The 23973-nt window shown below is 50.1% G+C and overlaps 1 protein-coding gene across 1 annotated transcript in view; it reads right to left on the bottom strand.

Annotated features, from left to right (window-relative positions):
- The window catches only part of CCDC60 (coiled-coil domain containing 60), a gene marked incomplete at both ends in the record, with an annotated part of 178894 nt that overhangs the window by 19749 nt on the left and 135172 nt on the right, over positions 1-23973 (bottom strand). Inside the window, 3 exons of the mRNA XM_080717652.1 lie at positions 2378-2468; positions 9322-9429; positions 21877-21984. Of these exons, the coding sequence (XP_080573778.1) occupies positions 2378-2468; positions 9322-9429; positions 21877-21984 (307 nt within the window). The remainder of the gene's footprint in view (positions 1-2377; positions 2469-9321; positions 9430-21876; positions 21985-23973) is intronic.

Below are 23973 nucleotides of genomic sequence, written 5' to 3'. Positions count from 1 at the left end.
GCAGGAAGCCAGTTGCCTTAGATCAATGTTGATTTCAAAAGCTGGACAGGTCGCGTCCCGGGGCAGCCTGCAGCCTTGCAATGAGCACGGGACTCAGAGCCGAGGGAGGGAGCCTGGGCAAGTTGGCCGGCCCTGCCTCAGTTTCCTCATTTGTGAAACAAAAGGAGAGGACTGGCATGATCTCAGAGGAGCCTTCCATATCCGTGGTTTTGAATGCCGCTTCCTGGAGCTGGGATTTCATCTCGTGCTCCTAAAGTTGCCACTAATTAAAATTCAATTAACCACCCCGGCCAGGAAATCCAAAGTGAAGGGCTGACACTTCTGATTAATTGAGAGTGGCAGAAAAAATAAGATGCGGGGGAGATGTGACAGGCACTTCAGCACCTTGCTTGACCTTTATTGAACCAACTTTCCCTGCATTGACTTAAATCCCCAAATGTGTCTCTATTTTTTTAAAAAATATTTTACTCAGAAGCAATGTTAACCAACTGCTGTGCTTTACCTCAATGGGGCTTTTTTTTTGGGGGGGGTAACAGAGGAAAAGATTTCCCTGAATTATTCCTTACACTTTCTAAAATGCAGGGGGTTGCAAACTGTGGCCGATGGGGAGACATGTTTAACTACCCAGGATTTTACAAATTGAGAGGTTTTTCACACACAAAAAACCCTAAGTGTTTTTTCTTAAAAACGATGAGCCCTGGGCTCCCATGCTGGGTGCTTCAGTTTGCCACAGACCTCACCACTCCCTGCTGTGCCTCCCAGCCTGATTTCTCCATCAACATACTTTTCAGCCCTTAGGGTACATGCTGTGGCCCTGATGCGTTCTACACATTCAGAAAACTATCAAGGGCTGTGGGAATCGGTCAGAAACTTCTTCCAAAACCTCACCGTGCAGGTAGGAAACTTAGGTCGCCAGAGGGAAAAGAACTTGCCCAAGGTCACAGAGTGAACTGAACCCCGTGGCTGAGGCAGGTCTCCAGCATTCCAGTGCAATGTTCTCCCATCCACTGACTTGCCCTGGACGTCAATTCCGCAAGAGTTCAATCCCAGCAAGTCCCTCTCCCCTCCCCCACGCATAGTTGGGACTGTGCCTGAAGGACCTGTTTGCAAGGCTCGTAGCGCACAATATCTCTATAGCAATGTTCTTTGATAAAAAAAAAAGGCTCACTCTTCTCAGGTCTAGGAGGATCCTGATAAAAGTACAAGAAGATGGTGGAAGTCATTGCAAGGGGCAATTATAATCAGATCACAAGGAGCGTGCATTGGGAGAGTTTGGCGTTTAATAAACAGACCCAAGATGAACTCCTGACTCTTCCAACCACCCAGCTGTGTGACCTCATGTAGTTCACCTCACCTCTCTGAACTCTGACGTCCTCCTTTCCCCATAGAAAATGAGAATAGTGTCCTAGGGGGGATTCTTAAAAAGGCAGAATTGGATGACATAAGTAAAGAACGTCTTTAGCACGGAACCCTACATCAAAAGGTGGCCTCTAAAAATTGCTAACCAGAGCCAGGTGTTGTGGTCCACGCTTGTAATCTCGGTACTTGGGGGTCTGAGACAGGAGGATCGCAGGCTTGTGGCCAACCTCAGCAATTGAGTGAAGACCTCAACAACTTAGTGAGACCCTGTTTCAAAAAAAAAAAATAAAAGCGGGCGGGGTATATTTCACGGTTTCACTGACACCGTGAGGTTTGCTGGGACGGGCATCATAGCCATCACCTGTGGGTAGGGACAGGCCCCGCTGACACTGGAGTTGTGTAGCTGGGTGCTCGCTCAGCTATCTGGACCTGTTTAGACCTCACCTCCTGCCACTATTATTATTGTTAGGATGCTTGTTTGTTGGGTAGATAAACTGGGAGGTTTCAGGTTTGAAGTAGCTTTGGGTGGAAAAGAAAAGACCTCGTAATATCTTCTCAATGGTAAACACACATTCTAATTTGTAGAAAATCCTACCTGTCAAATTACTCACTTTATTTTCTGACGGGGAGGGGAAGAGAGAGAGAGAGAGAGAGAGAGAGAGAGAGAGAGAGAGAGAGAGAGAGAGAGAAAGAGAGACAGAGAGAGAGAGACAGAGATGACTATTATTGATTTAAAAGGTAGAGCGGGTGACATCTTATTAAGCGGCTACTCAGCACCCACCTCCTTCTCCAGCAAATAGCGTCCAGCCAAATGTCACTTTCCCTATAATCCCCCAGATAACCATTTTAATTAAAATTTACAAGATCCATCCAGCAGCATGTGGTCTGGCCTGACTTCCCTTCAATCTGAAAACCAGCTAGAATTTTTTTTTTCCCCATTAGAGAAAAGACTGGCCAAGCGGGCTGCGCGACAGGAGCCGGGTGCTGCGGCTGAGAGCAGAGCGGGCGGCGCCGGTACCTTGGGTGCCGTGACGAAGTGGTCCCACCGCTGCCCCATGGACTTGTCCTTATTGATTTTTTTGACTGTGCTCTTGATCCCGCCGGGGTCCCTGTGAGAAACAGCGTAATGTGTTTTCCATTTACAGAGCTTTGCTTTATTACAAGCTTTTTTTTTTTTTTTAACAGTACTGGGAATGGAACCCAGGGGCCTTCTACCTCCAAGCTACACCCCCAGCCCTATTTTTTTTATTCTTTATTTTGAAACAGGGCCTCACTGAGTTGCAAAGGGCCTCACTAAGTAGCTGAGGCTGTCCGGGAACTGCAATCCTCCTGTCTCAGCCTCCCAAATGCTGGGATGACAAGTGTGTGTCACCACGTCCGGCTCTTATTTTCTTAAGGAAATCAAATATAGAATGGATGGTGGCAGGGAAGGCCACGGCTTACCCTTCGGTGGGGGCTGATGGGGATGGGATGGTTTGTGCCTGTTCACAATCAGTTTGCATTTTGGACTGTGGGTTTTCACCCCCTCTCTTCCCCATCCTTCTTTCTGTGTTACTGGGGGTTGAACCAGGGCATTCTTCCTTTGCTATACCCCAGCCCTATTTTTTTTTTATAAATTTAAAACAGGGTCTCACTAAGTTGCTGAGGGCCTTGCTAAGTTGCTGAGGCTGGCCTTGAAGTTTCGATCCTCCTGTCTCAGCCTCCCGAGTACTGGGACTCCAGGGCAAGTCTGAGGTTGCCCTTGAGGGTGAATCGGAAAGGGAGCTCTTTTCTTTTTTAGATTTTTGCCACTTTCATTGCTTACCCACCATCAGGGACACTTCTGAGTAATGCGGAGAGGGTTACTGGGTGGGGTGGGGAGCTGTTGAAAATCACAGGCTTGAGGTTTATCCTGCAAACATCTCCAGGATGCAGTCTGCAAGACTATTCTCGTCAAATCCCCTCCATCACGGTAACTTTGTGGTGCAGTCATCATCCCAGGCTGCAGATTTGGCGGAGGTGGTGGGGGGGCCACGTCACTCACTCAAGAGGAGTGAAGAGGAGCCTCAGGACCCCTACCTGGGTCCCTCCTCCAGGACCTGTACCTGCTTTTTTTTCTTTGGGTACTGGGGATCGATTCCGGGGCATTCTCCCTCTGAGCTATGCCCCAGTCCTATTTTATTTTTTATTTTGAAACAGGATCTTGCTAAGTTGCTGAGGCTGTCCTTGAATTTGTGATCCTCCTGTCTCAGTCTCCTGAGTACGAGTGTGTACCACCATGCCCAACTCCACACCTAATTTTATTTTGTACTTTTGTATTATTTTTTTAAATAAGCTTCCTCTCCAGTTGTTCACTGATTGGCTGATTGGTATCTCTGTCCCTCTAGCCACCCACATATCTATCTATCCATGCGTGCATCCATCCCATCCCTTTTTTTTTATGGTACTGGGGTTCCTGGAAGCCCTTCTACCTCTGGGCTATACTCCCAGACCTATTTTTTTATTTGGAAACAGGGTCTCTTAAGCCAGCGAGGCTGGCTCCGAACCAGCCCGGCTATCCCATCCGTTTTTAAAAATCTCCTTTTTTCAAGCCAGGCGTGGTGACACGTGCTTGTAATCCCCGCGCTTGGGAGGCTGAGACAGGAGGATCGCACAGGTTCGAAGCCAGCCTTGGCTACTGAGAGAGGCTCTCAGCAACTTAGTGAGACCCTTTTTCCAAATAAAGTATAAGATAGGTCTGGGAGTATAGCCCAGAGGTAGAAAGCCCCTGGGTTCCACCTCCAGTACCACCAAAAAAAATTTTTTTTCTATGCAGGAACAAATTTTTTTTTTATGGTACTGGGGATTGAACTCAGGGGCACTATACTTTCAAGCTACAATCCTACCTAGTCCTTTTAAAAATTTTCTTTTTTGTTTTGAAACAGGGTTTTGATAGGTGGCTGGGAGTCTTGCTAAGTTGAGAGAGCTGATCTGGAACCCTATGATCCTTCTGTTTCAGTCTCCCAAGTATTGGGGTTACAGGTGTGTACCACCATGCCCAGCCAGAAAGGATTTTTGGTGGCTGGGACCCTTCATCTTATTTTTAAAGAACCTAGTTGAATAAGCTCCAGGCCTGACAAAACTTGGACCCTCCAGCCCACCCCTGGCTTCAGCTGGCTCCTCCTGAGGCAGGATCCCCGCTTTATCCTTAAAACTATATTTGGCTAAAAGCAGAATAAGAAAAAAAAAGCTTCTTCACAGTCTCCCTCTCAGATGCAAGCAAGCAGGCAGCTCAGGAGAAAAGACAGCAGAAGGCTTCCGCAGATAGGAACAGAGCAGTCACCCTGGATAGCTCAGGGTTTCCCAGCACAAGTTGTCTCAAATACAAACAAAACAGTGATGGAAAGAAAAACAGTTATTGATTGCTCAGTCTGCTTCTGTCGTCAGGCTGACGCTAGACAATGCACGTCTCACCCCTCTTTATCCTCCTACACCTTTAGGTGACCAAGTGTGTAAAAGGGTTTGTATCGGGGCTCAGACCTAAAGCTTAGCTCACCGAGCCTTCGCTGCTGGACCAAGAAACCTGCTTTCTTATCTCTGATCTCCCGGGACCCAGTTTTCCTGCAAGTCTACCAGGAAATGAGAAGCTGAGCGCTGGTTTTGAAGGGAAGATGCTTGTGAGGGTCCAGGCCCGTCGGGGCTGGCTGTGCTCGCAGCGGGCGCAGGTGCTCAGCCGCAGCCCCAAAGTGCGCCGGGCCCCAGGGTGGCAGTGGGGCTGGGGGGCCAGGCCAGCATGCGTAAGACCTTAGGTTTGATTACACAATAAAAAGCCCTCTGAATAATTAACAAAGCTCATTTAAGGTGGTTTCTGCTTGCCTCTCCCCCGAGTAATCAAATTAGGGAATATTTAAAATCCAGCCAGAGGAGGAAGGAGCCGCTCTTCAGTCCCATAAACAATATTGAAACTGGCAGTGCTTTTGAAGTCTGATTCCAGGCACGCCAACTGGAAGCCTCAGCGTCCCCACGTTGGATTTTTCCTTTTCTTCAGACACCACGAGGCGTTCCGCTTTCTCCCTTTGCTGAGGCAGCCCCTGCTGAGCGTGCCAGCTTTCTTCTTGAGGTTCAAAAGCAGCCCCCCTTCCCCTTTTAAAATTAAATCCAGCCCCAGCCAAGCTTTCGAAATCTTAAATATTCAGGCCCAATTGGGAAGACAGAAGTTTTCCGTTAATGCTGACTTCCAAGCCGACCCGAAATCTATTGCGACTTCAAGAGGCGGTTAAATGAGCTGAAAATTCAGGGAGATTCCCGCAGACCTTCAAAGGCCCCGGGCCCTGGCTCTGGCAAAGCCACTGATAAAGCAAAGGCCTGGCTGGACAGAATCTGTGTCTCTGATGTTTCATTTTCAGTAGCAAATAAACCAAACAGGAAGATCAATAGGGGGAAGGAAGGGTGAAACCACCTTTCCCTGGTGTGTGTGTGGGGGGGCATGAGATGGAGCCCCTCCTCCAGACCCGGTGGGGGAGGCATTAGTACTGTTCCCCAGATAGTCCTGCTCCATCCCCGCTCCCCGAAGTCAGGTGTGGCGAGCTCTGTGACTGGCTTTGTTCAAATATACATGAGCGCCAGTGACACACGGGGCCTCACAGCCAGACCCCAAGTCCTGCGTCCCTTGTTCTGCCTCTCGCTGGCTGAAGCACTGAGATTCTACCAGCTTGGCTCCCTGCAAGCTGATAATGAGCAGAGCTCGGGCTGTCGGACAGGTAGGGTGGCAAGAATGAGCTTCCAGGGTGGTGTGAGGCCGCTGAGATTTGGGGCCTGTTTGTTATAGCAGCTTACTTAACCTCCTTTCCCTAATCGATGCCCCTGATTTACTGTCCCTGAGACCTTGGGGGCGACTCCCTGAGGCTCCCCAAGTTCTGAGTGTCAGAAGCAGAGGATACAGCTTGGTGGTGAGTTCAGCTGTTCCGGTCCTCTGCTGGACCTGCTGTTTCCTACCTGTGTGACCTTGTGTAAGTTACTTAGCCTCTCTGAGCTCACGTCTCCATCTGTTAAACAGGGGCATAATACTTGCTATAGCAAAGTGTTGCTGAGAAGACGAAAAGAAATTGGGTGGTGAAGGGCTTGGTGGGCACCTCATACAGGGAACCTGATAAGGTCCAGCCGTTCTCAACAATAATATGCTTTTCCCAACAGAGATCTTGGCTTCGAGGAGGGGCTGACGGTAAGGACGAGGCCCACAGGCAGCTCTGTGGGAGAGAAGCAGCTATAATTTGCAGCCCCTAATCTCCCCCCACTGAGCCTTCTGGAGGATCCTGTTTGCCAGAAATCAAGGGATGAGGCTGCTGAGACCCAGCGCATCTCTTAACAGCATCTGCAGAGCACAGTTTGTTCCTGGAGGACACTTGAAGATGTCTGTCCACAGTGGCAATCAGAGCCATTCTTTCCAAGACTTCACTCTCTCCCCAGCTCCCATTTGGGCTGGAGCCTCTGCCCGCGGGGATGCGAAGTCTGTTGGCTGACTCAGGATGCGCCCACCTGCCGGTGGGTGGCCGAGGAGGGCCCAGGTCCCTGCCCTCCCGCCTCCCAGTCTCCCAGGCCGGGTGGCCCCACCTGCCTCCTGAGCAATGAGAGAGTCTGACCTTCCCGCCTGGGTCTCCCGCTCCACGGAGGCCCCTGGAGTAGGAGTGGAGGAGCTGTGGCATTATATCAGCGCAGAGGGGGCCAGGGAAGGGAGGCGTCCCTCAGATATCACTCTATGTCTTCCCTTGGCCAGCCAACCCTAAAGTGAAGCCGGCCTGGCCCCACTGCATGCTCCACTTCTGCAGGGCACCTTTGCTGCCGCACACCATCTTGACTCTCATGGTATCATCTGTGGCTCCCCAGTCCCTCCCCCAGAATGCACGCTCCTGAGAGAAGGGGGCTGTTTACTTTGCTGCAGTATTCCCAGAAGGGAAAAGGACTTTTTTTTTTTTTTTTTTGGTTATTGGGGGCGGGGGTGGGATCATTGGACAAGGGGAAATCAATTTAAATATAAACAAATTTTTTTTAAGGGTAGTTGGGATTGAACCCAGGGGCAGTCTACCTCTGAGTTATGCTCTCAGCCCTATATTATTTTGAAGTATGTCCATCTGATGCCCAAACTCTTGCTTTCAGTGTATTTATATTATTATTATTATTATTATTATTATTATTATCATCATCATCATCATCATCATTATTTTGTTACTGGGGGTTGAACCCAGGAGCAGTCTACCTCTGAGCTACAACCAAGCTCTCTATTATTTTTTATTTTGAAGTAGGGTCTTGCTAAGTTGCTGAGGCTGGCCTTGAACCTGCGATCCTCTTGTCCCAGCCTCCCAAGTACTGGGGTTACAGGCGTGGGCCACTGTGCCTGGCTGGTTTTATTTTAAAATGCATTTGGAGATTGGGGGAAACCCATACTATGGCACAGGATCGAACACCCTAGAGGAGGATCGAGCATTAAAGGGAAGATATCATTCTGTTTTCTTGCTAACTAGAACGGTGATTTCTGGCACTGTCTAGGCAACTTACCCCTCAACAACAATAATAAAAATAATTAAAAAATGAATCTCAAATAGTGGTGTGCTGAAGCCTATTCGTACTGACTGGCAAGAACTATGTGTATCTCTCTCCACCAAATCCAGTGACCTGCTGGTGAAATCAGCTATGGTGGGGGTATTTACACCACTGGAATTGGCATGGTCACGGATGTGGCTCTCCAGCCGCTGGAGAACTTGTTGTTAAATGCTCACCAGCATATCCCTGACTCCGGAGACAAAGGTCCCTATCAGGCAGAAAGATTCCAGGCGAGAACAAACCCCAGCCAATATCCAGCTGCTGCCTGCAGGGACACCGCTGGAGTGCGTTTCTCCCTTAGGCTGGCAGGGCAAGCTTCTGGCTTCACTCTTAGAGACCTGGGCATCCTGGTAGATTCTGCCCTTACAAGTCACGGTGGAGCTTTTGCTGCTGGCAGCATGCCCACTGTGTCTTTTTACTGCAGTTAACAATTTTTGGTCACATTCTGAGCACTTTTTTCTTAAAGCAACCAAAGGAAATAAAGGTGGCCCTTTTTTCTCTCCTTGATACAAATCCTATAAGACTTTCTTTCCTCTGTGTGGGAGGATGCGTGTCCACATGTCAGAGGGACAATGTGGCTGCGGGTGGCTTGGTTCAGGGAGGTGAAACGCTATTTGAAGTCCACTGGACCAAGGGCTTTTCCCCTACAGTCTAAGCAATCGACTGTGAAAAAGACTTAGAGATTGCTCTGACCTAGCAATCCCTGCTTCTCAGAATCTAGCCAAAAGAAATATTTGCAACTGGGCCTAAAAGACATGGTATACGAAGCCAGGTGTGGTGGCACATGCCTATAACCCCAGTACTTGGAAGGCTGAGACAGGAAGATCACAGGTTCAAAGCTAGCCTCAGCAACGTCATAGCAAGACCCTGTTTCTGAATAAAAAATAAAACAGGACTAGGGGTGTAGCTCAGAGGTAGAATGCCCTGGGTTCAATCCTCAGCAACCCCACCCCCTCAATTTAAGGCATGTCTACAGATGTTCCATGAAGTACTACTGAAACATTAGGATTTGAGAATGGCATCTGTCTGACAGTAGGGAAACGAGGATCTGAATTATGTTCAATTCCAGAGTCCAGGAAGAAGGCTGCCGGGGAATCTCTGTGGATGCCACAGTGAGCTGTTGGAGGGAGCGGGTGTCTGGGCATGGAAACACCCTCACTGTGGCTGACTTCAGGCTACCAATGGGACGTCACGTGTGCAGAGTGGGCAGAAACGCTCACTTGGGCTCTCAGGACCTGTGTGATCTGCTTTCAGCTTGGCCATGTGAGGATCCCACAGCGACATCACACTCCTAAAGCCACCTACCTACTCCACACAGAGAAGGGCGGGCAGGAACGGAGGGGAGCCCCTTCCCACAGCCCGGGCTGCTGCTACTTTGGGGCAAGTGGAAGGGGTGCTGAGACATACTTGGGGTTCCAGCAGGTGATCACGGGTCTCATGGTGTGGTGGGTGTGGTCTATGGTCAGGGCCTCCAGGAGCCAGTGGAGGGCACAGAGCTGGCGGAAGAGGGGCTCGCTGCAGAGACAGAGGGAGGGGACAGAAGATCCTGTTAGAGCCATGTTCTCCACCACGGAGACAGCCCTAGAGTACCAGCCAGGAGCCCTGGAGCCCAGAGCCCTGGAGCCCTGGAGCTCTGGAGTAGCAGCCGGGTTGGATCCCAGCTGGGGGCCTGGTGAGGCCTTTGTGTGGCTGCCACATACTTCATGACCAAGGCCCAGCAGGTGTCTGTGGCTGGGACCTTGTGTGGTAGTGGGGATGATGTAGGACAGAAAATATAACTAGGCAGAAGGGAGACAGACAGGAAGGAAAAGTAAAATATAGCTTTACTATGAGAATCTGGAGCTGAAGTGCTTCAGTCTTTACCCCCCAACCCAGTTCTCTTTCTCAGGGCCAACTCTCGCAAATTCCTGGGAAATCTATACATCTTAGAGTTAACTAAAAGAAATTATAACTGCCCTGTGCATTGATAACAAGACAGGTATGATATTTTGAGAAATCTGTAATTTAGGACGCTTTCCAGCTTACCTGTCAATCAGATAATGAAGACCCCGATTAGCCTGAGGACCCGAGGGTTGACCAGGGCACCAGGAAGCGCCTCGGGACGACTGGACTGAGATCATCCACCCTGAAGCTGACCAGACAACCAGAACATCCTAAACTGCCTTAGGGACTACGAGACTGAGGCCATCCTCACTCACGCCTCTCCCCCACGCCCCTGTAAGAAAAGAGCCCTGTACTCCCCAAAAGGCCTTCCTGATCTTTAGGCGGCCCGAATTCTCTCTGGAATGTGGATTTCTTCCCTCTTCCCCAAATAAGCCTCCATCCGAGTCTCCGACTACCATGTGCTGAACTTCTTTTCCGTCTTGTTAGCCAAGGGCCCTGCAGACCCCGAGTTCCTGAGCTGAGGGCGCACCCCGACAGCAAGGAAGAGGCGGGCGCAGGGCTAGAGGCCTTGACTTAAGCAAAGAAGAGATTGACATCCTACCTGTCCTAGATATTTATCTATCAGAGGGACAATATATAAACAGCGCGCCAGGTCTGAAAACAGGGAATCTTAGTGGATCAATCGCACTTTTATTTTGCAGATTTATGATGGAGCCATTATTTTAAATGTATAATTCCTCTGCCTGGAAATGGACCTAGATATTTAAGAAAAACCCATTGAGCATATTATTTGAAAATGCAACTAAAACATTGTTTAAAAATACGCTGGAGGCCGGGCGTGGTGGCGCACGCTTGTCATCCCCGCGCTTGGGAGGCGGAGACGGGAGGATCGCGCAGGTTCGAAGCCGGCCTCTCTGGCTTAGGAGACCCTGTTTCCAAATAAAAAAAAATATAAAAAATTAGGTGTCTGGGAGTGTAACCTGGAGGTAGAAGGGTTTCCAGGAACCCCAGTACCACCAAAAAAAAAAAAAAAATACATTGGAAGCTGGGTGTGGTGGCACCTGCTTGTAATCCCAGTACTTGGGAGGTTGAGACAGGAGGATCTGGGGTTGAAGACAGCCTCAGCTACTGAATGAGGCCTTCTGCAACTTAGTGAGACCCTGTTTCAAAATAAAGACTAAAAAATAGGGTTGGGGGTTTAGCTCAGAGGTAGAATGTCCCTGGGTTCAATCCGCAGTAACACACACACACACACACACACACACACACACACACGTTGAACCTACATTTTCTGCTGTTTGGGGGCTTGTATTAAACATCTAGAGTGCACCAGATATTTTTCCATGTTATTTATTGCTCTTCAAACCTGCGAGAGTATGAATTATTATCCACAATTTAGAGAGGGGAAACTGAGGCTCAGAGAGACGCAGGCACTTGGCTGAAGCTTGGTGATGGGGTTTTCTGAATGTCTCTTTTAACAACTCTATCAAGAGGGTACTGTTCTCTCTTCCTGTATTTTTGGGATCAAGGATTGAACTCAGGGCAATCCTACCTCTGAGCTATACCACCTCCTCTCCTTTTTAAAAAAAAATTGAGACAAGGTCCCTCTAAGTTGCTGAGGCTGGTCTTGAACCTACAATCCTCCTGTCTCCGCCTCCCAAGTACCGGGATGGCAGGTGCGCACCACCATGCCTGGCTCCCACCTCCTACTTACAGAGGAAAGATGGAGAGAACAGAGGCTCCTAGACGTGAGAGAGCTGCCTGCAGCCACACAGCTGAGATCAGTGAGGGCCTGGGTAGCCCGGTGTGGGCCTGAGCTCTGATCGGGCACGGCGGAGCTGACACAACGGTCATTCTGTGGGCCAGGCCAGGAGAGGGTTAACCCCTGCCTGTGTTTTTTCCTGGAATCAAGGTGGCCTGGGTGGTGGCCAGCTGTCTCCTTCCCACGACTTCTCCTCTTGAGCTAATAAATGAGAAATCTCCAGGACTCCATCACCACCAGGTGTGATTACTCTGTCCTGAAACTGCCCCCACCTGACCAGCACCGCCAGGGCTCCTGGAGCTCATGCCCAGAGGAGCAGGAAGGGGTCAGCTCCCCTGGAGTACTACGAAGGCGCCCATTTCACTCAGTCGGAGGGGACGCTCCCCATCCAACCCCACCCGCCTGCGCCCCTTGAACTGGGTGGCTGTGCGCCAGGTCCTCAGAAAACTAGGGTTAGCAGCACTCCTCCTCCCTCCTCTTCCTCCTCCCTCTTCCTCCTCTTTCTTTCTCCTCCTCCTCCTTCTCTTTCTCCTCCTCTTCCTCTTCCTCCTCCCTTCCTCCTCCTCCTCTTTCTTTCTCCTCCTCCCCCTCCTCCTCTTTCTTTCTCCTCCTCCTCCCTCCTCCACCCCTCTTCCTCCTCCTCCCCCTCCTCTTTCTTTCTCCTCCTCTTTCTTCTCCTCCTCCTCCTCCTCCCTCCTCCACCCCTCTTCCTCCTCCTCCCCCTCCTCTTTCTTTCTCCTCCTCTTTCTTCTCCTCCTCCTCCTCCTCCTCCTCCACCCCTCCTCCTCCCTCCTCCCCCTCTTTCTCCTCCTCCTCCTCCTCCCTTCTCCTCTTCCTCTTCCTCCCTCTCCTTCTCCCTCCTCCCTCTCTTTCTCCTCCTCCTCCCCCTCTTTCTCCTCCTCCTCCTCTCTCCTCCTCCACCCCTCCTCCTCCTCTTTCTCTTTCTCCTCCTCTTCCTCCTCCTCACAGAGGAGAAAAATAATTTCCTTCTACAAATTGCTAACCAAGCACTTACTATTCCCTCAGTTCTACGTAAAGGGCCTGCAAGTCCATGCCCTTCGCCTTCTCTCTCCCTCTTACTCAGGCCCTATAGGTAGCATCTTGGTGGCCCTGGGCACACGGGTGACGCCCAGCATTTAGCCAGTGGGCTCCTCAGGCCTTGTTCCTAGCACTGGTCCATAGGTACCATGCTACACCCTCACCATGGCCCTAGAGAGTCACGAGAGGCTGGGGAGCCCCTGCAGGCCTGGGATTTGGGGTGTATAGGGGCAGGGAATTAGCAAAGGGAGTTATTTGCTGAGGCAGGGATCTGTTTGGGCACTGGGTGCCAGCGGGGATGTGGGGCCAGTGAGCATCAGATTTATTTCTGCCGGGGACAAGACCAGGTGTTAACACGGCCCTTTCCTTCCCTTCAATCTCCCCAAACCGTCCGGCCTGGGCTTAGCAGACCACCCCCTTCCATCTTCGTAGTTGAAGCCCTAAGCCTGATACCTTCAGGCGCAGCTGCATTTGGAGGTAGGACCTTTGAAGAGGTGATTCAGCTAAAATGAAGCCATTAGGCTGGGCTCCAGCCAGTCTGACTGACGTCCTTCCAGGAAGAGGAGATCTGGACACACAGAGACTCTGGGCTGCACACAGGCAAGAAAGGCCGCAGGAGGCCAGGGCGGGAGGAGGCCGGGCAGGCACCTGGCTGGACAGTGCGCTGCTGCTGGGCTTTGGCTCAGAGCAATGGGGAAATCAGCCTGCTTTGTTTACACGACCTGCGTGGACTTTGGTTGTGGCGTCTGCAGCCAGCTGACGTGCCATTGCACAGGAGAGCCTGTGCCCACCGCTTCAGCCTCCAGCCTGCAGCCCGGAGAGGTGCCCTCGGTTATGCCAGCTCACCGCACTCTCTGCATGGTCTGGCTTAAAATTCTGGCTTTGCCATTCCATTTACTAGCCAGGTGAGGCTGTGGACAAATGACTATCTACCCCGAGCCTCAGTTTTCCGGTCCATAAAGTGGTGGGACTCCTAGTGCTTTCCCTCTTGACGTCAGGACGAGGGTGGCATGAATACTCCCGATACGGATTCCCTTCCTCCCCTTCCTCCCCTTCCTCCTCCGCCTCTCAGTGACTGGGCTTCAGCTCATTCTCCCCTCCACCAGACAGCCTTCTTTGATTGTCCAGGACTGGGACAGGCTCTCTCCAAGGATATCCTAAAACATCCCCATCCCTGCAACGTGCCCTCTTGCCCCCACACTTTGGGTCCCTGCTCTGCTGTACCGACTTGCTGACTCGTCCCTTCAGCCTGCGATCCTCAGAGTCGTGCCCAGGGCAGGCTTTCCTGTGCCAGGCAGAGCGGGCTCAACACATTTCTGGTTACAGAATGGAAAATGGTGGGCATGAGTGGTTCAGATGTGACGTTCTCCCGAGTCCGTAGCTTGGGGACACAATTCTCATATGCAGAGCTACTGAGATGATGCGGATTGAGGAGGGCGCGCTAATGGTGATAACGGCAAATTCTGCCCACGGAGCGTTTACTCTGAGAAAGACTCTGTTGTGTGTGCTCAACGTCCCTGAACCAATTTCTTCTTTAGAAATCCCTGTGAGGAAGATACCGTTATTATCCTCATTTTGCTGATAAGGAAACAGGCACAGAGACCCATGAAACCTGTTCATGCTCACAAAAGCCAGCAAATGGCAGAGTTGGTATCCAAGCTCCGGCGATCTGGCTCCGGGCCCGTCTCCTTAACCACAGAGCTGATGTTGATCTGTCGTGATAGGGTGAAAGGGCTTCATCTGACCAAATGACTATCTACCCCAAGCCTCAGTTTTCTGGTCCATAAAGTGGTGGGACTCCTAGTACTTTCCCTCTTGACGTCAGGACGAGGGTGGCATGAATACTCCCGATACGGATTCCCTTCCTCCCCTTCCTCCTCCGCCTCCCAGTGACTGGGCTTCAGCTCATTCTCCCCTCCACCAGACAGCCTTCTTTGATTGTCCAGGACTGGGACAGGCTCTCTCCAAGGACATCCTAAAAGAAAGGACCTCTTTCTTTCTTTACAATGTGTGCCTCAAACCTGAGGATTACTTATCTAGATATCTGCAGTGAAACTAATAAAAAAAAGCCAGGAACATAATTGATAGAAATTGGTCCTTTCTCCTAGCGATCAATCATGTGCCAGGTCATAACCTAGTATTTTGAATTTTATCCAGTTAAAAGAGAAAACAGAGAAGGTGTGGTGGCGCATGCTTGTAATCCCAGCATTCTGGAGGCTGAGACAGGAGGATCACGGTTTGAGGACAGCTGCAGCTACTTAGTGAGGCCCTCTGCAACTCAGACTATGTTTCAAAAGAAATAATAAAAGATAGGGCTGGGGGGTATATCCCAGAGGTAGAATACCCCTGGGTTCCATCCCAAGTACCACTGAGAGAGAGGGGGGGGGAACATATGGTCCTTCACCTTCTGGACTATTCAATTTCACTTAACATAATATTCTCTAATTCTATCCACTTTCCTGCAAATGACATAATTTTGTTCTTTCTTATGGCTGAGGAAACTTCCACTGTGTGTATGTACCACAGTTTCATAACCATTCCTCTGTTGGTGGACACCTAGGCTGGTCCCGTAGTTTGGCTATTGTGAATTGTTCTGTATAAACATGGCAATTCATGGATCACTCTAATCTCCTGACTTCGATCCCTTTGGGAAGATGCCAGGAGCGGCATAGCAGGGTAAGGTGTTCCATTCCCAGTTTTCTGAGGCAGCACCACACTGATCTCCATAGTGGCTGCTCTTATTTACAATCCCACTAACAGTGTATAAGCCTTCCTATTTTCCCACATCCTTGCCAGCATTTATGATGGTTTATATATATGCACATAATTTTTTTGTGGTCCTGGGGATGGAGACCAGGAACATTCTACCTCTGAGCTACACTACCAGCCCAATTTTTTATTATTTCTTTTGAAACAGGGTGTCACTGAGTTGCAGAGGGCCTCACTAAGTAGCTGAGGCTGTGAATCGCAATCCTCCTGTCTCAGCCTCCCGAATGCTGGGATTACAAGCGTGCACCACCACGCCCGGCTTCTTATATTCTTAGTCTGGTGAGAAATTGATAAAGAGAAAGGACTTCCTATAAACAAGGAGAGGTACGGGTAGAGTAGCCGAAGGGGGTTTGGGGAAGGAGAGGGTGAGGTGAAAGGGGGGAGTTGATAATGGAAACAGTCCAGACAATCCCCTTTCACATATGAAGTTATCAATACCAATTACTATGTGTGGGAGGGGAGGGAGCAGGTGGACCTGGAGGAAAACCTACAGCAAGTGCCGTGTGCCTGTATGCTTCTACCACCGTGAACCTCACTATGAGGCACAGTTACAACATTCCAATCAAAAAGAAAAAGAACATCAGGATGATATTTTGTACTAGCCGGGCATGGTGGCGCACGCTTGTAATCTCAGTACTTGGGAGGCTGAGCCAGGAGGATCGCGGTTCGCGGACAGCCTCAGCTACTTAGTGAAGCCCTTCCCAACTCAATGAGACTCTGTTTCAACATAAAGAATAACAAATAGGGCTGGGGGTGTAGCTCGGAGGTAGAATGCTCCTGGGTTCCATCCCCAGTACCGCAAAAAAAGAAAGAATAATATTTTGCAATATTATATATAAAAATGAATAAAATTTTACTAAAAAAGATAACCCTCCCCCCCTAAAAGATAATTTGCTTTCTTAAAAGCAGAGATAATGTAGCCTTTTGGGCTACACAAAGCCCTCAATGCCCTAGTGAGATCTCAGGGCAAGCCTCTGCCGCAGCCCCCCTACCCCTCAGCAGCCAGCTCCTGAAGCTGCTGCCAACCTGACACTGTGGGCATAAACATCCTTGAGAAGGACACAGCGCTCACACAGCATGCACACAGCACCGCAAGCCTTCCAGGCCCGTGGCCCAGGGCAAAGCTGGATGCGCGGCGTTGGCACTGCTATCTCTGCGGTTGCTCACAAAGCTGGTTAGGGGACAGCCTGGTCCCTTAGAGAAGAGACAGGGGGCTGGTGTCACTCCTAGAGGCCACCACCCCTCCCCCTTTAAAGATCAAGGCCAAGTCTCCCATGACCTGGCCTAGAACTGACCCCCACACAGTCAGTTCAGAATCCTCAGCCAGTCTGGGGATCCCTCACGCTGGGGCAGAAGGGGACGACTAGCCCTGATCTGACTTGGCTGATGTGTGATGACCAAGAACCCAGAGCTGATCAGCAGCGGCCCTGGGTGTAGACATGAGTATCGACACGCCCCGATTTCCAGGCCCTGGGTGTAAACATGAGTATAGACACGCCCCGATTCCCAGGCCCTGGGTGTAGACATGAGTATAGACACGCCCTGATTCCCAGGCCCTGCGTGTAGACATGAGTATAGACACGCCTCGATACTCAGGCCCTGGGTGTAGACATGAGTGAGTATAGACACGCCCCAATTCCCAGGCCCTCTTTGCTTGTCTCAACTTTGCAACGTGACTTTGCTGCCCCCCCCTTAAAGTGGTGGGGTTTATTTCTCCACTCCTGGTACCCGGGCTGGCCCAAGACTTGCTTGGCCAGGAGAATGTGGCAGAAGTGCCACTGTGGTCACGCTGAGTCCATGCATCAAGGGGCTTTGGGCTTCTCCCTGAGTGCCACATGAACAAGCTGGGCCAACACCTACCAGATGTTGAGATGGGGCTCTAACCCCCAAAAGACTCATGCATGAGGCCATCCTGGATCAGCCAGCTCCAGCCCACCCATTGGCTGAGTGCACACACATAAGCAAACCCAGCCAGGAGTAGCAGAGCTGGCCGAGACCAGCAGAGCCACCCAGCCAACCACCTGCAGACTTGCGCACAAGAATAAAGGGCTACTGTTGTAAGTCACCCCAGATCGAGCTGGCCTGTAGCCTATTAACCGATTATTGATCCAGTCATCCAGTGTGATCAAGACCCTCTCATAGGTGAGAGAAGAAAGAGCAGTCTTCACTCTAGGGCAGGTATTGGCAGACTGCAGCCAGTGGCACGCCACATGATTCTTCATATAAATAAAGATTTATTGGAACACACTCAATCCACCCTGCTTTCATCTACAATGACAAAGTCCTAGTAGCAAGGGAGACCACCTGGTCTGCAAAGCCTAAGGTTTATATACTGTCTGGCTCTTTAGAAGCAGAACAACATCTACTGTTACAATGATGATTATGATGATAGTAACAGTTTCCTGTCTAATACACCTGGTGTCAAGACCTGACCTAAGAGTCATGAGACCCAGATTCCTGTGGTGAGAACTCTGGCAAGTTCAGTCCCCTCTCTGGACTTCACTTTTCCTGTTTGACATTGAAGGAAGAAGGGTAAGAAATGGTCGCTACCCACGTAGAGCTGACTTAAGCCTTGGTGTGCTCAGGTCAAATGAACAGAGTAGGGGATACACGTTTTTCCCAGACATCCCTGATGCTTTAGATGCAAGCAAGAGCTCGCTGATTTCAGAAGCCTTGATGACAGGAAAGCCAAGAGCAGGTGCCAGTGTTTCTGAAGGACATTAGGAGAAATCTCAAGGCCTGTTCTTGCAAGGAGGTGTGTGTGTGTGTGTGTGTGTGTGTGTGTGTGTGTGTGTGTGTGTGTTGCTGGGAATAAAACCCATGGGTGTTGTGCCTCTGAGATACATCCCTATCCCTGTTTTATTTTTTAGTTTGAAACAGGGTCTCACTAAGTTGCTGAGGGCCTTGCTAAGATGCTGAGACTGACCTAGAACTTGTGATCCTTCTGTCTCAGTCTCCCAAATACCGAAATTCTAGGTGTGTGCCACCACGCCCAGCTGCATGGAGATGTTTTAAGAGTATTAAACTTAGACTTAGACACCAGTTGGAATGACTCTGAAATAATAGGTTTACCAAGAAACCAATCACAGAATCAGTCAAAGGGAGGTAGGAGGAAAGAGGGGTGAAACAGGACTTATCACAACCTGGGCCATTAGGGAAGGAGAAGGATGTGTCCAAAATGGTGATGGTGATAATGATGATGGTGGTGGTGATGGAGATAATGGTGGTGGTGATGGCGATAGTGGTGGTGGTGATGGTGAAGGTGGTGGTGATGGGTGATGATGATGGTGTTGGTGGTGATAGTAATGATGGTGATGGTGGTAGTGATGGTGATGTTGGTGATGGTGGTGGTGATGGGTGGTGATGATGATAGTGTTGATGGTGATGGTGTTGGTGTTGGTGATGGTGGTGATGGTGTTGATGGTGATGGTGGTGGTGGTGATGGTGGTGGTGATGGTGTTGATGGTGATGGTGTTGATGGTGATGGTGGTGGTGGTGATGGTGGTGGTGTTGGTGATGGTGTTGATGGTGTTGATGGTGATGATGGTGGTGATGGTGTTGATGGTGGTGATGGAGATGATGATGATGGTGATGATGATAATGTTGATGGTGATGGTGGTGATGGTGTTGATGGTGTTGATGGTGATGGTGTTGTTGTTGATGGTGTTGATGGTGATGGTGATGGTGGTGGTGGTGATGGTGTTGATGGTGATGGTAGTGGTGATGGTGGTGATGGTAATGATGGTGATGGTGGTGGTGATGGTGGTGATGGTAATGATGGTGATCGTGGTGGTGATGGTGGTGATGGTATTGATGGTGATGGTGGTGGTGATGGTGGTGGTGATGGTGGTGGTGATGGTGGTGATGGTAATGATGGTGATCGTGGTGGTGATGGTGGTGATGGTATTGATGGTGATGGTGGTGGTGATGGTGGTGGTGATGGTGGTGGTGATGGTGATGGTGGTGGTGGTGATGGTGGTGGTGATGGTGATGGTGGTGGTGGTGGTGATGGTGGTGGTGGTGATGGTGGTGGTGATGGTGATGGTGGTGGTGGTGGTGATGGTGGTGGTGATGGTGTTGATGGTGATGGTGGTGGTGATGGTGTTGATGGTGATGGTGGTGGTGATGGTAAAGGTTTGTGAACTAAATGCTCTTATTTTTTTGTGTGTGGTGCTGGGGATGGAACCCAGGGGCATTCTACCTCTGAGCTACACCCCCAATCCCTACTTTTTATTCTTTATTTTGAAACAGGGTCTCACTGAGTTGTAAAGGACCTCACTAAGTAGCTGAGGCTGTCTGCGAACCGCGACCCTCCCGCCTCAGCCTCCCTAAACGCTCTTATTTTTGGGGGGGCACTGGGGATGGAACCCTTCTACCTCCGGGTACACTAACACACCTATTTTATATTTTATTTGGAGACAGGGTCTCTTAAGCCAGCGCGGCCGGCTTCGAACCTGCGTGGTCCTGCTGTTTCCTCCCTCCAAGCACGGGGATGACAAGCGTGGGCACCGCGCCCAGCTAAGTGCTCTTACTAACGACCTCTTTCGTCTCCCATCTGGCCTATGGTCTTGCTCTTGCCTTATCCTGCTCTTCGTGTGCAGGAGACTTGGGTCTCCAAACGTGTCGTGAGCTCTTCGAGGGCGAGGCCTTGTGATTCGTTTTCCAGGTAGTGTGTGGTGTTGAAACCTCGACAGACCAGGCTGGAGCCCTGCACCGCAGCACCCTGAGCCCCGCGACCCTGGGCAGGTGGGTGGACCGAGCCCTACACCGCAGCACCCTGAGCCCCGCGACCCTGGGCAGGTGGGTGGACCGAGCCCTGCACCGCAGCACCCTGAGCCCAGCGACCCTGGGCAGGTGAGTAGACCGAGCCCTGCACCGCAGCGCCCTGAGCCCCGCGACCCTGGGCAGGTGAGTAGACCGAGCCCTGCACCGAAGCGCCCTGAGCCCCGCGACCCTGGGCAGGTGAGTAGACCGAGCCCTGCACCGCAGCACCCTGAGCCCCACGACCCTGGGCAGGTGAGTAGACCGCTCTGAGTTTCTGCTTCCTTGTCTGGAGCGAAGGGATTCTAATAGCCCTGCACCATGGGGCTGCTAGGAGGACCAGATGAGGTAATGCCTAGAGAGAGCTCACTGGCGGCTATTACCACCATCAACACCATGGGGCCTAATAAATATTGGACAAATGATTAGACAGGAAAGTCTAGAATCTTCGGCACCGCCATCCTACATGAATTCATCGTCCTCAAGCAGCAGGGAATGTATAATTTTGTAGCTGGGGGACACCTGGATGTGTCTGGAGACATTATTGGGGTCACAACGTGGGGGAGTGGGGCTTCTGGGACCCAGGGGGCTCCAGAGGCCGAGGGTGCTGCTGAGCATTCTATAACTCACAGGGCAGCCCTTCACCACACAGAATTATCGGTTCCAAAAATGCCAATTGTGCTAAGGTTGAGAAACCTTGCCCTGGGGTCAGAAGCCTCTATCTCAGTCTCTAAGCTTCTAGTCGAAAAATGCTAACAAGTCAAAAAGAAAAGGCTGCACTTAATTCTTTGGAAGAGACACAAAGAGAATAAGATGTCAAGGTTATAGAAAGCAAGAGCCGGGAGCGAGGGTGGGGGTAGAGACTTGATGAGGGAAACAGTCCAAATAATGCAATGTCCATACGTGAAGTTATCAATAGCAACTTCAGTAAGATGTGCGGGGAGGGGGGACGGGGTGGGATCCAGAGGGAGGCCCCCCACGTGCTGTGTGTGCATGTGTTTCCATCGCTCTGCACCTCAGCGGGGAGATAACTGCAATGTGTCAATAAAAGTGTATTAACAAAGGCAGCAGGAGTGTCCTTTGGAGGGTCCGCTAGCCCCTGTGCGCCACGCAGCGTCCATGCCTTGGGCTCTCAGACCATAGAGACTTCCCTGGAAAACAGTCCCGGGGTAAAATTGCATCGCCTTTGCGTTGGGCGAGGCATTCCTGTGCGTGCTGGGCGAGAGCTGTAGACAGATTCTTTTGTTCTTTATCGGTGGTACTAGGAATTGCACCCAGGGGCTCTGTATCTCTGAGCTACATCCCCGGCTCTTTTATGTTTCTGTTTTAAAACAGGGTCTCACAAGGTTGTTGAGAGTCTTGTGACACTGCTAAGGCTGGTCTCGAACCTGTGATGTTCCTGTCTCAGCTTCCCAAGTACTGGGTTTCCAGGTGTGCGCCACCACGCCCGGCTGGTAGACAGATTTTATCAGAATTTGCAAACTATTTGTTTTCAGAGCATCCGGCTTGATATGGGATGGGGTGCCTGAGTCCCCACTGGTTTGCCACTGAGGTCTAAACGGAAGCGCCTACTTTCTGTTATTTTTACACACCAACCAGCACTGCCAGCTCGGGGCTGCACATCCCTTCCAGGGGGACAGAGGAACAAGCCGAGGCCCAAGGGCTCCTGACATGTGAGCTCTTAGAGTCCTTTCAGGGGGCTTCAGTTTCTAGGCCCAGGCCAGCGGTGGGGAGGCGGGGCTGCTTACACGTGCGCCTCCGGCAGCAGGGGCGAGATGATGCAGCTGTGCACAGGTGTGAACGGGCGGAGGATGACTCCCGCGCCCGCCTTCCGCATCTTCTCCTCGTTGTAGGTGCTGCGGGCAGAGCACAGGGACGGCACAAAGACAGGGGTGAGTGGTGGCCGGCTCGGGTTCGTGTGGCAGAAATCCTGTGGGCCTACTATGTGCCGGGCAATAATCCAGCTCCAAGGATGAGGGTGCTAGATGAAGTGGGTGGGCAGAGCACATGAACACCCCGCCCTTGGTGAGCATAGTGCACTGGGGCAGAGAGAAAAACCAATATGCTAATACTATACAAATAGTATATACCAATATAAAGTGAATATGCTAATACTATACAAATAGGATATACCAATATAAAGTGAATATGCTAATACTATACAAATAGGATATACCAATAGAGTCAATATGCTAATACCATACAAATAGTATATACCAATATAGAGTCAATATGCTAATACTATACAAATAGTATATACCAATATAGAGTCAATATGCTAATTCCATACAAATAGTATATACCAATATAGAGTCAATATGCTAATATTATACAAATAGTATATACCAATATAGAGTCAATATGCTAATTCCATACAAATAGTATATACCAATATAGTCAATATGCTAATACTATACAAATAGTATATACCAATATAGAGTCAATATGCTAATTCCATACAAATAGTATATACCAATATAGAGTCAATATGCTAATTCCATACAAATAGTATATACCAATATAGAGTCAATATGCTAATACTATACAAATAGTATATACCAATATAGTATATACCAATATATTATAGTATATACCAATAGTATATACTAGTATAGATGTACTAATAGATGTGCTAATTGATAGATATAACATGATATCCTGAAACATCACACCAGGTATTGGGAATAATTTCTTTAAAGAATCAGAAAAATATATATGTATGTATGTATGTACGTACATATATAATTTTTTGTGGTACTAGAGATTGAACTCAGGGCAATTTTATCTCTGAGCTGCACCTACAGCTCAGCTTTTTGAAATTTTGAAGCAGGATCTTACTAAGTTGTTGAGAGTCTCACTAGGTTGCTGGAACTGGCCTCAAACCTGTGATCCTCCTGTCTCAGCCTCCCAAGTACTGGGATTATGGGCATGTACCACCAGGCCCAGCTAGCAAGACATATTTTTGACTGTGTTCTAGGAAGAGCATTTAATACCATCTTTCTTTAAGTGTTTTTCTCCCTCTACCATCATGGAGAAATTAATTTTGGTTATAGAAAGTAGGTGTTTTAAAAATATTTATTAAAAAATAAAATATTTATTTATTTATTTTGCAGTTCTGGGGATAGAACCCAGGGGCTTTCTACCTCTGGGCTATACTCCCAGACTTATTTTATACTTTATTTGGAACCAGGGTCTCACTAAGTTGCTGAGAGCCTCACTCAGTAGCTGAGGCTGGCTTCGAGCCTGCGCGATCCTCCTGTCTCAGCCTCCCAAGTCCTGGGATTACAGGTGTGCACCACCACACCCCGCGCACATGGTGTTTGACAGCCTGAAATAGCAGATTCGGCTGAAAGGCAGCCAGGGAACACTTCCTGGAGGAAGCCGTGGCAGTCTGAAACGGTCCCCAGGTTCTTTGACGCTCTTGTGGTGGAGAGGTGGCAGGTCTGGGTCTGCTTCCTCTTGGATCTCAGATGGACCTACTCGAATGTGCTGGAAGTGATGTCACGCCAGGCTCCAGGGACTGGAGGCTCTCCTTCCTGTGTCCTGGGACGATGGCTCTTGGCATATGGCCTCCATGCTGTGGGGAGGCTGGCAGCGTCTCGAGGAGGCCCAGCGGGAGAGGGACCCGGCTCAGAGCTGCCAGTCACCTATGGGAGTGAGCTGACCTGGAAATGGATCCTTTGTGTCGCCCTAGCTAGCGCCCTACGGAGATTTGTGAAATAAACGTGACTGAGTTTTGAAGGGCAGTTCATGACAATAGGAAAGGGAAGGAAAGGGAATACTGAGCTGGGCGCCGAAGTCGAATGGAAATGAAAGAGACAACTGGGGGAGGGGAAGGCTGTGTA

This window comes from Muscardinus avellanarius (genome assembly GCF_963383645.1).
Source record: "Muscardinus avellanarius genome assembly, chromosome: 21".
Taxonomy (NCBI): Eukaryota; Metazoa; Chordata; class Mammalia; order Rodentia; family Gliridae; genus Muscardinus; species Muscardinus avellanarius.
This window is presented reverse-complemented; position numbering and strand designations above follow the sequence as displayed.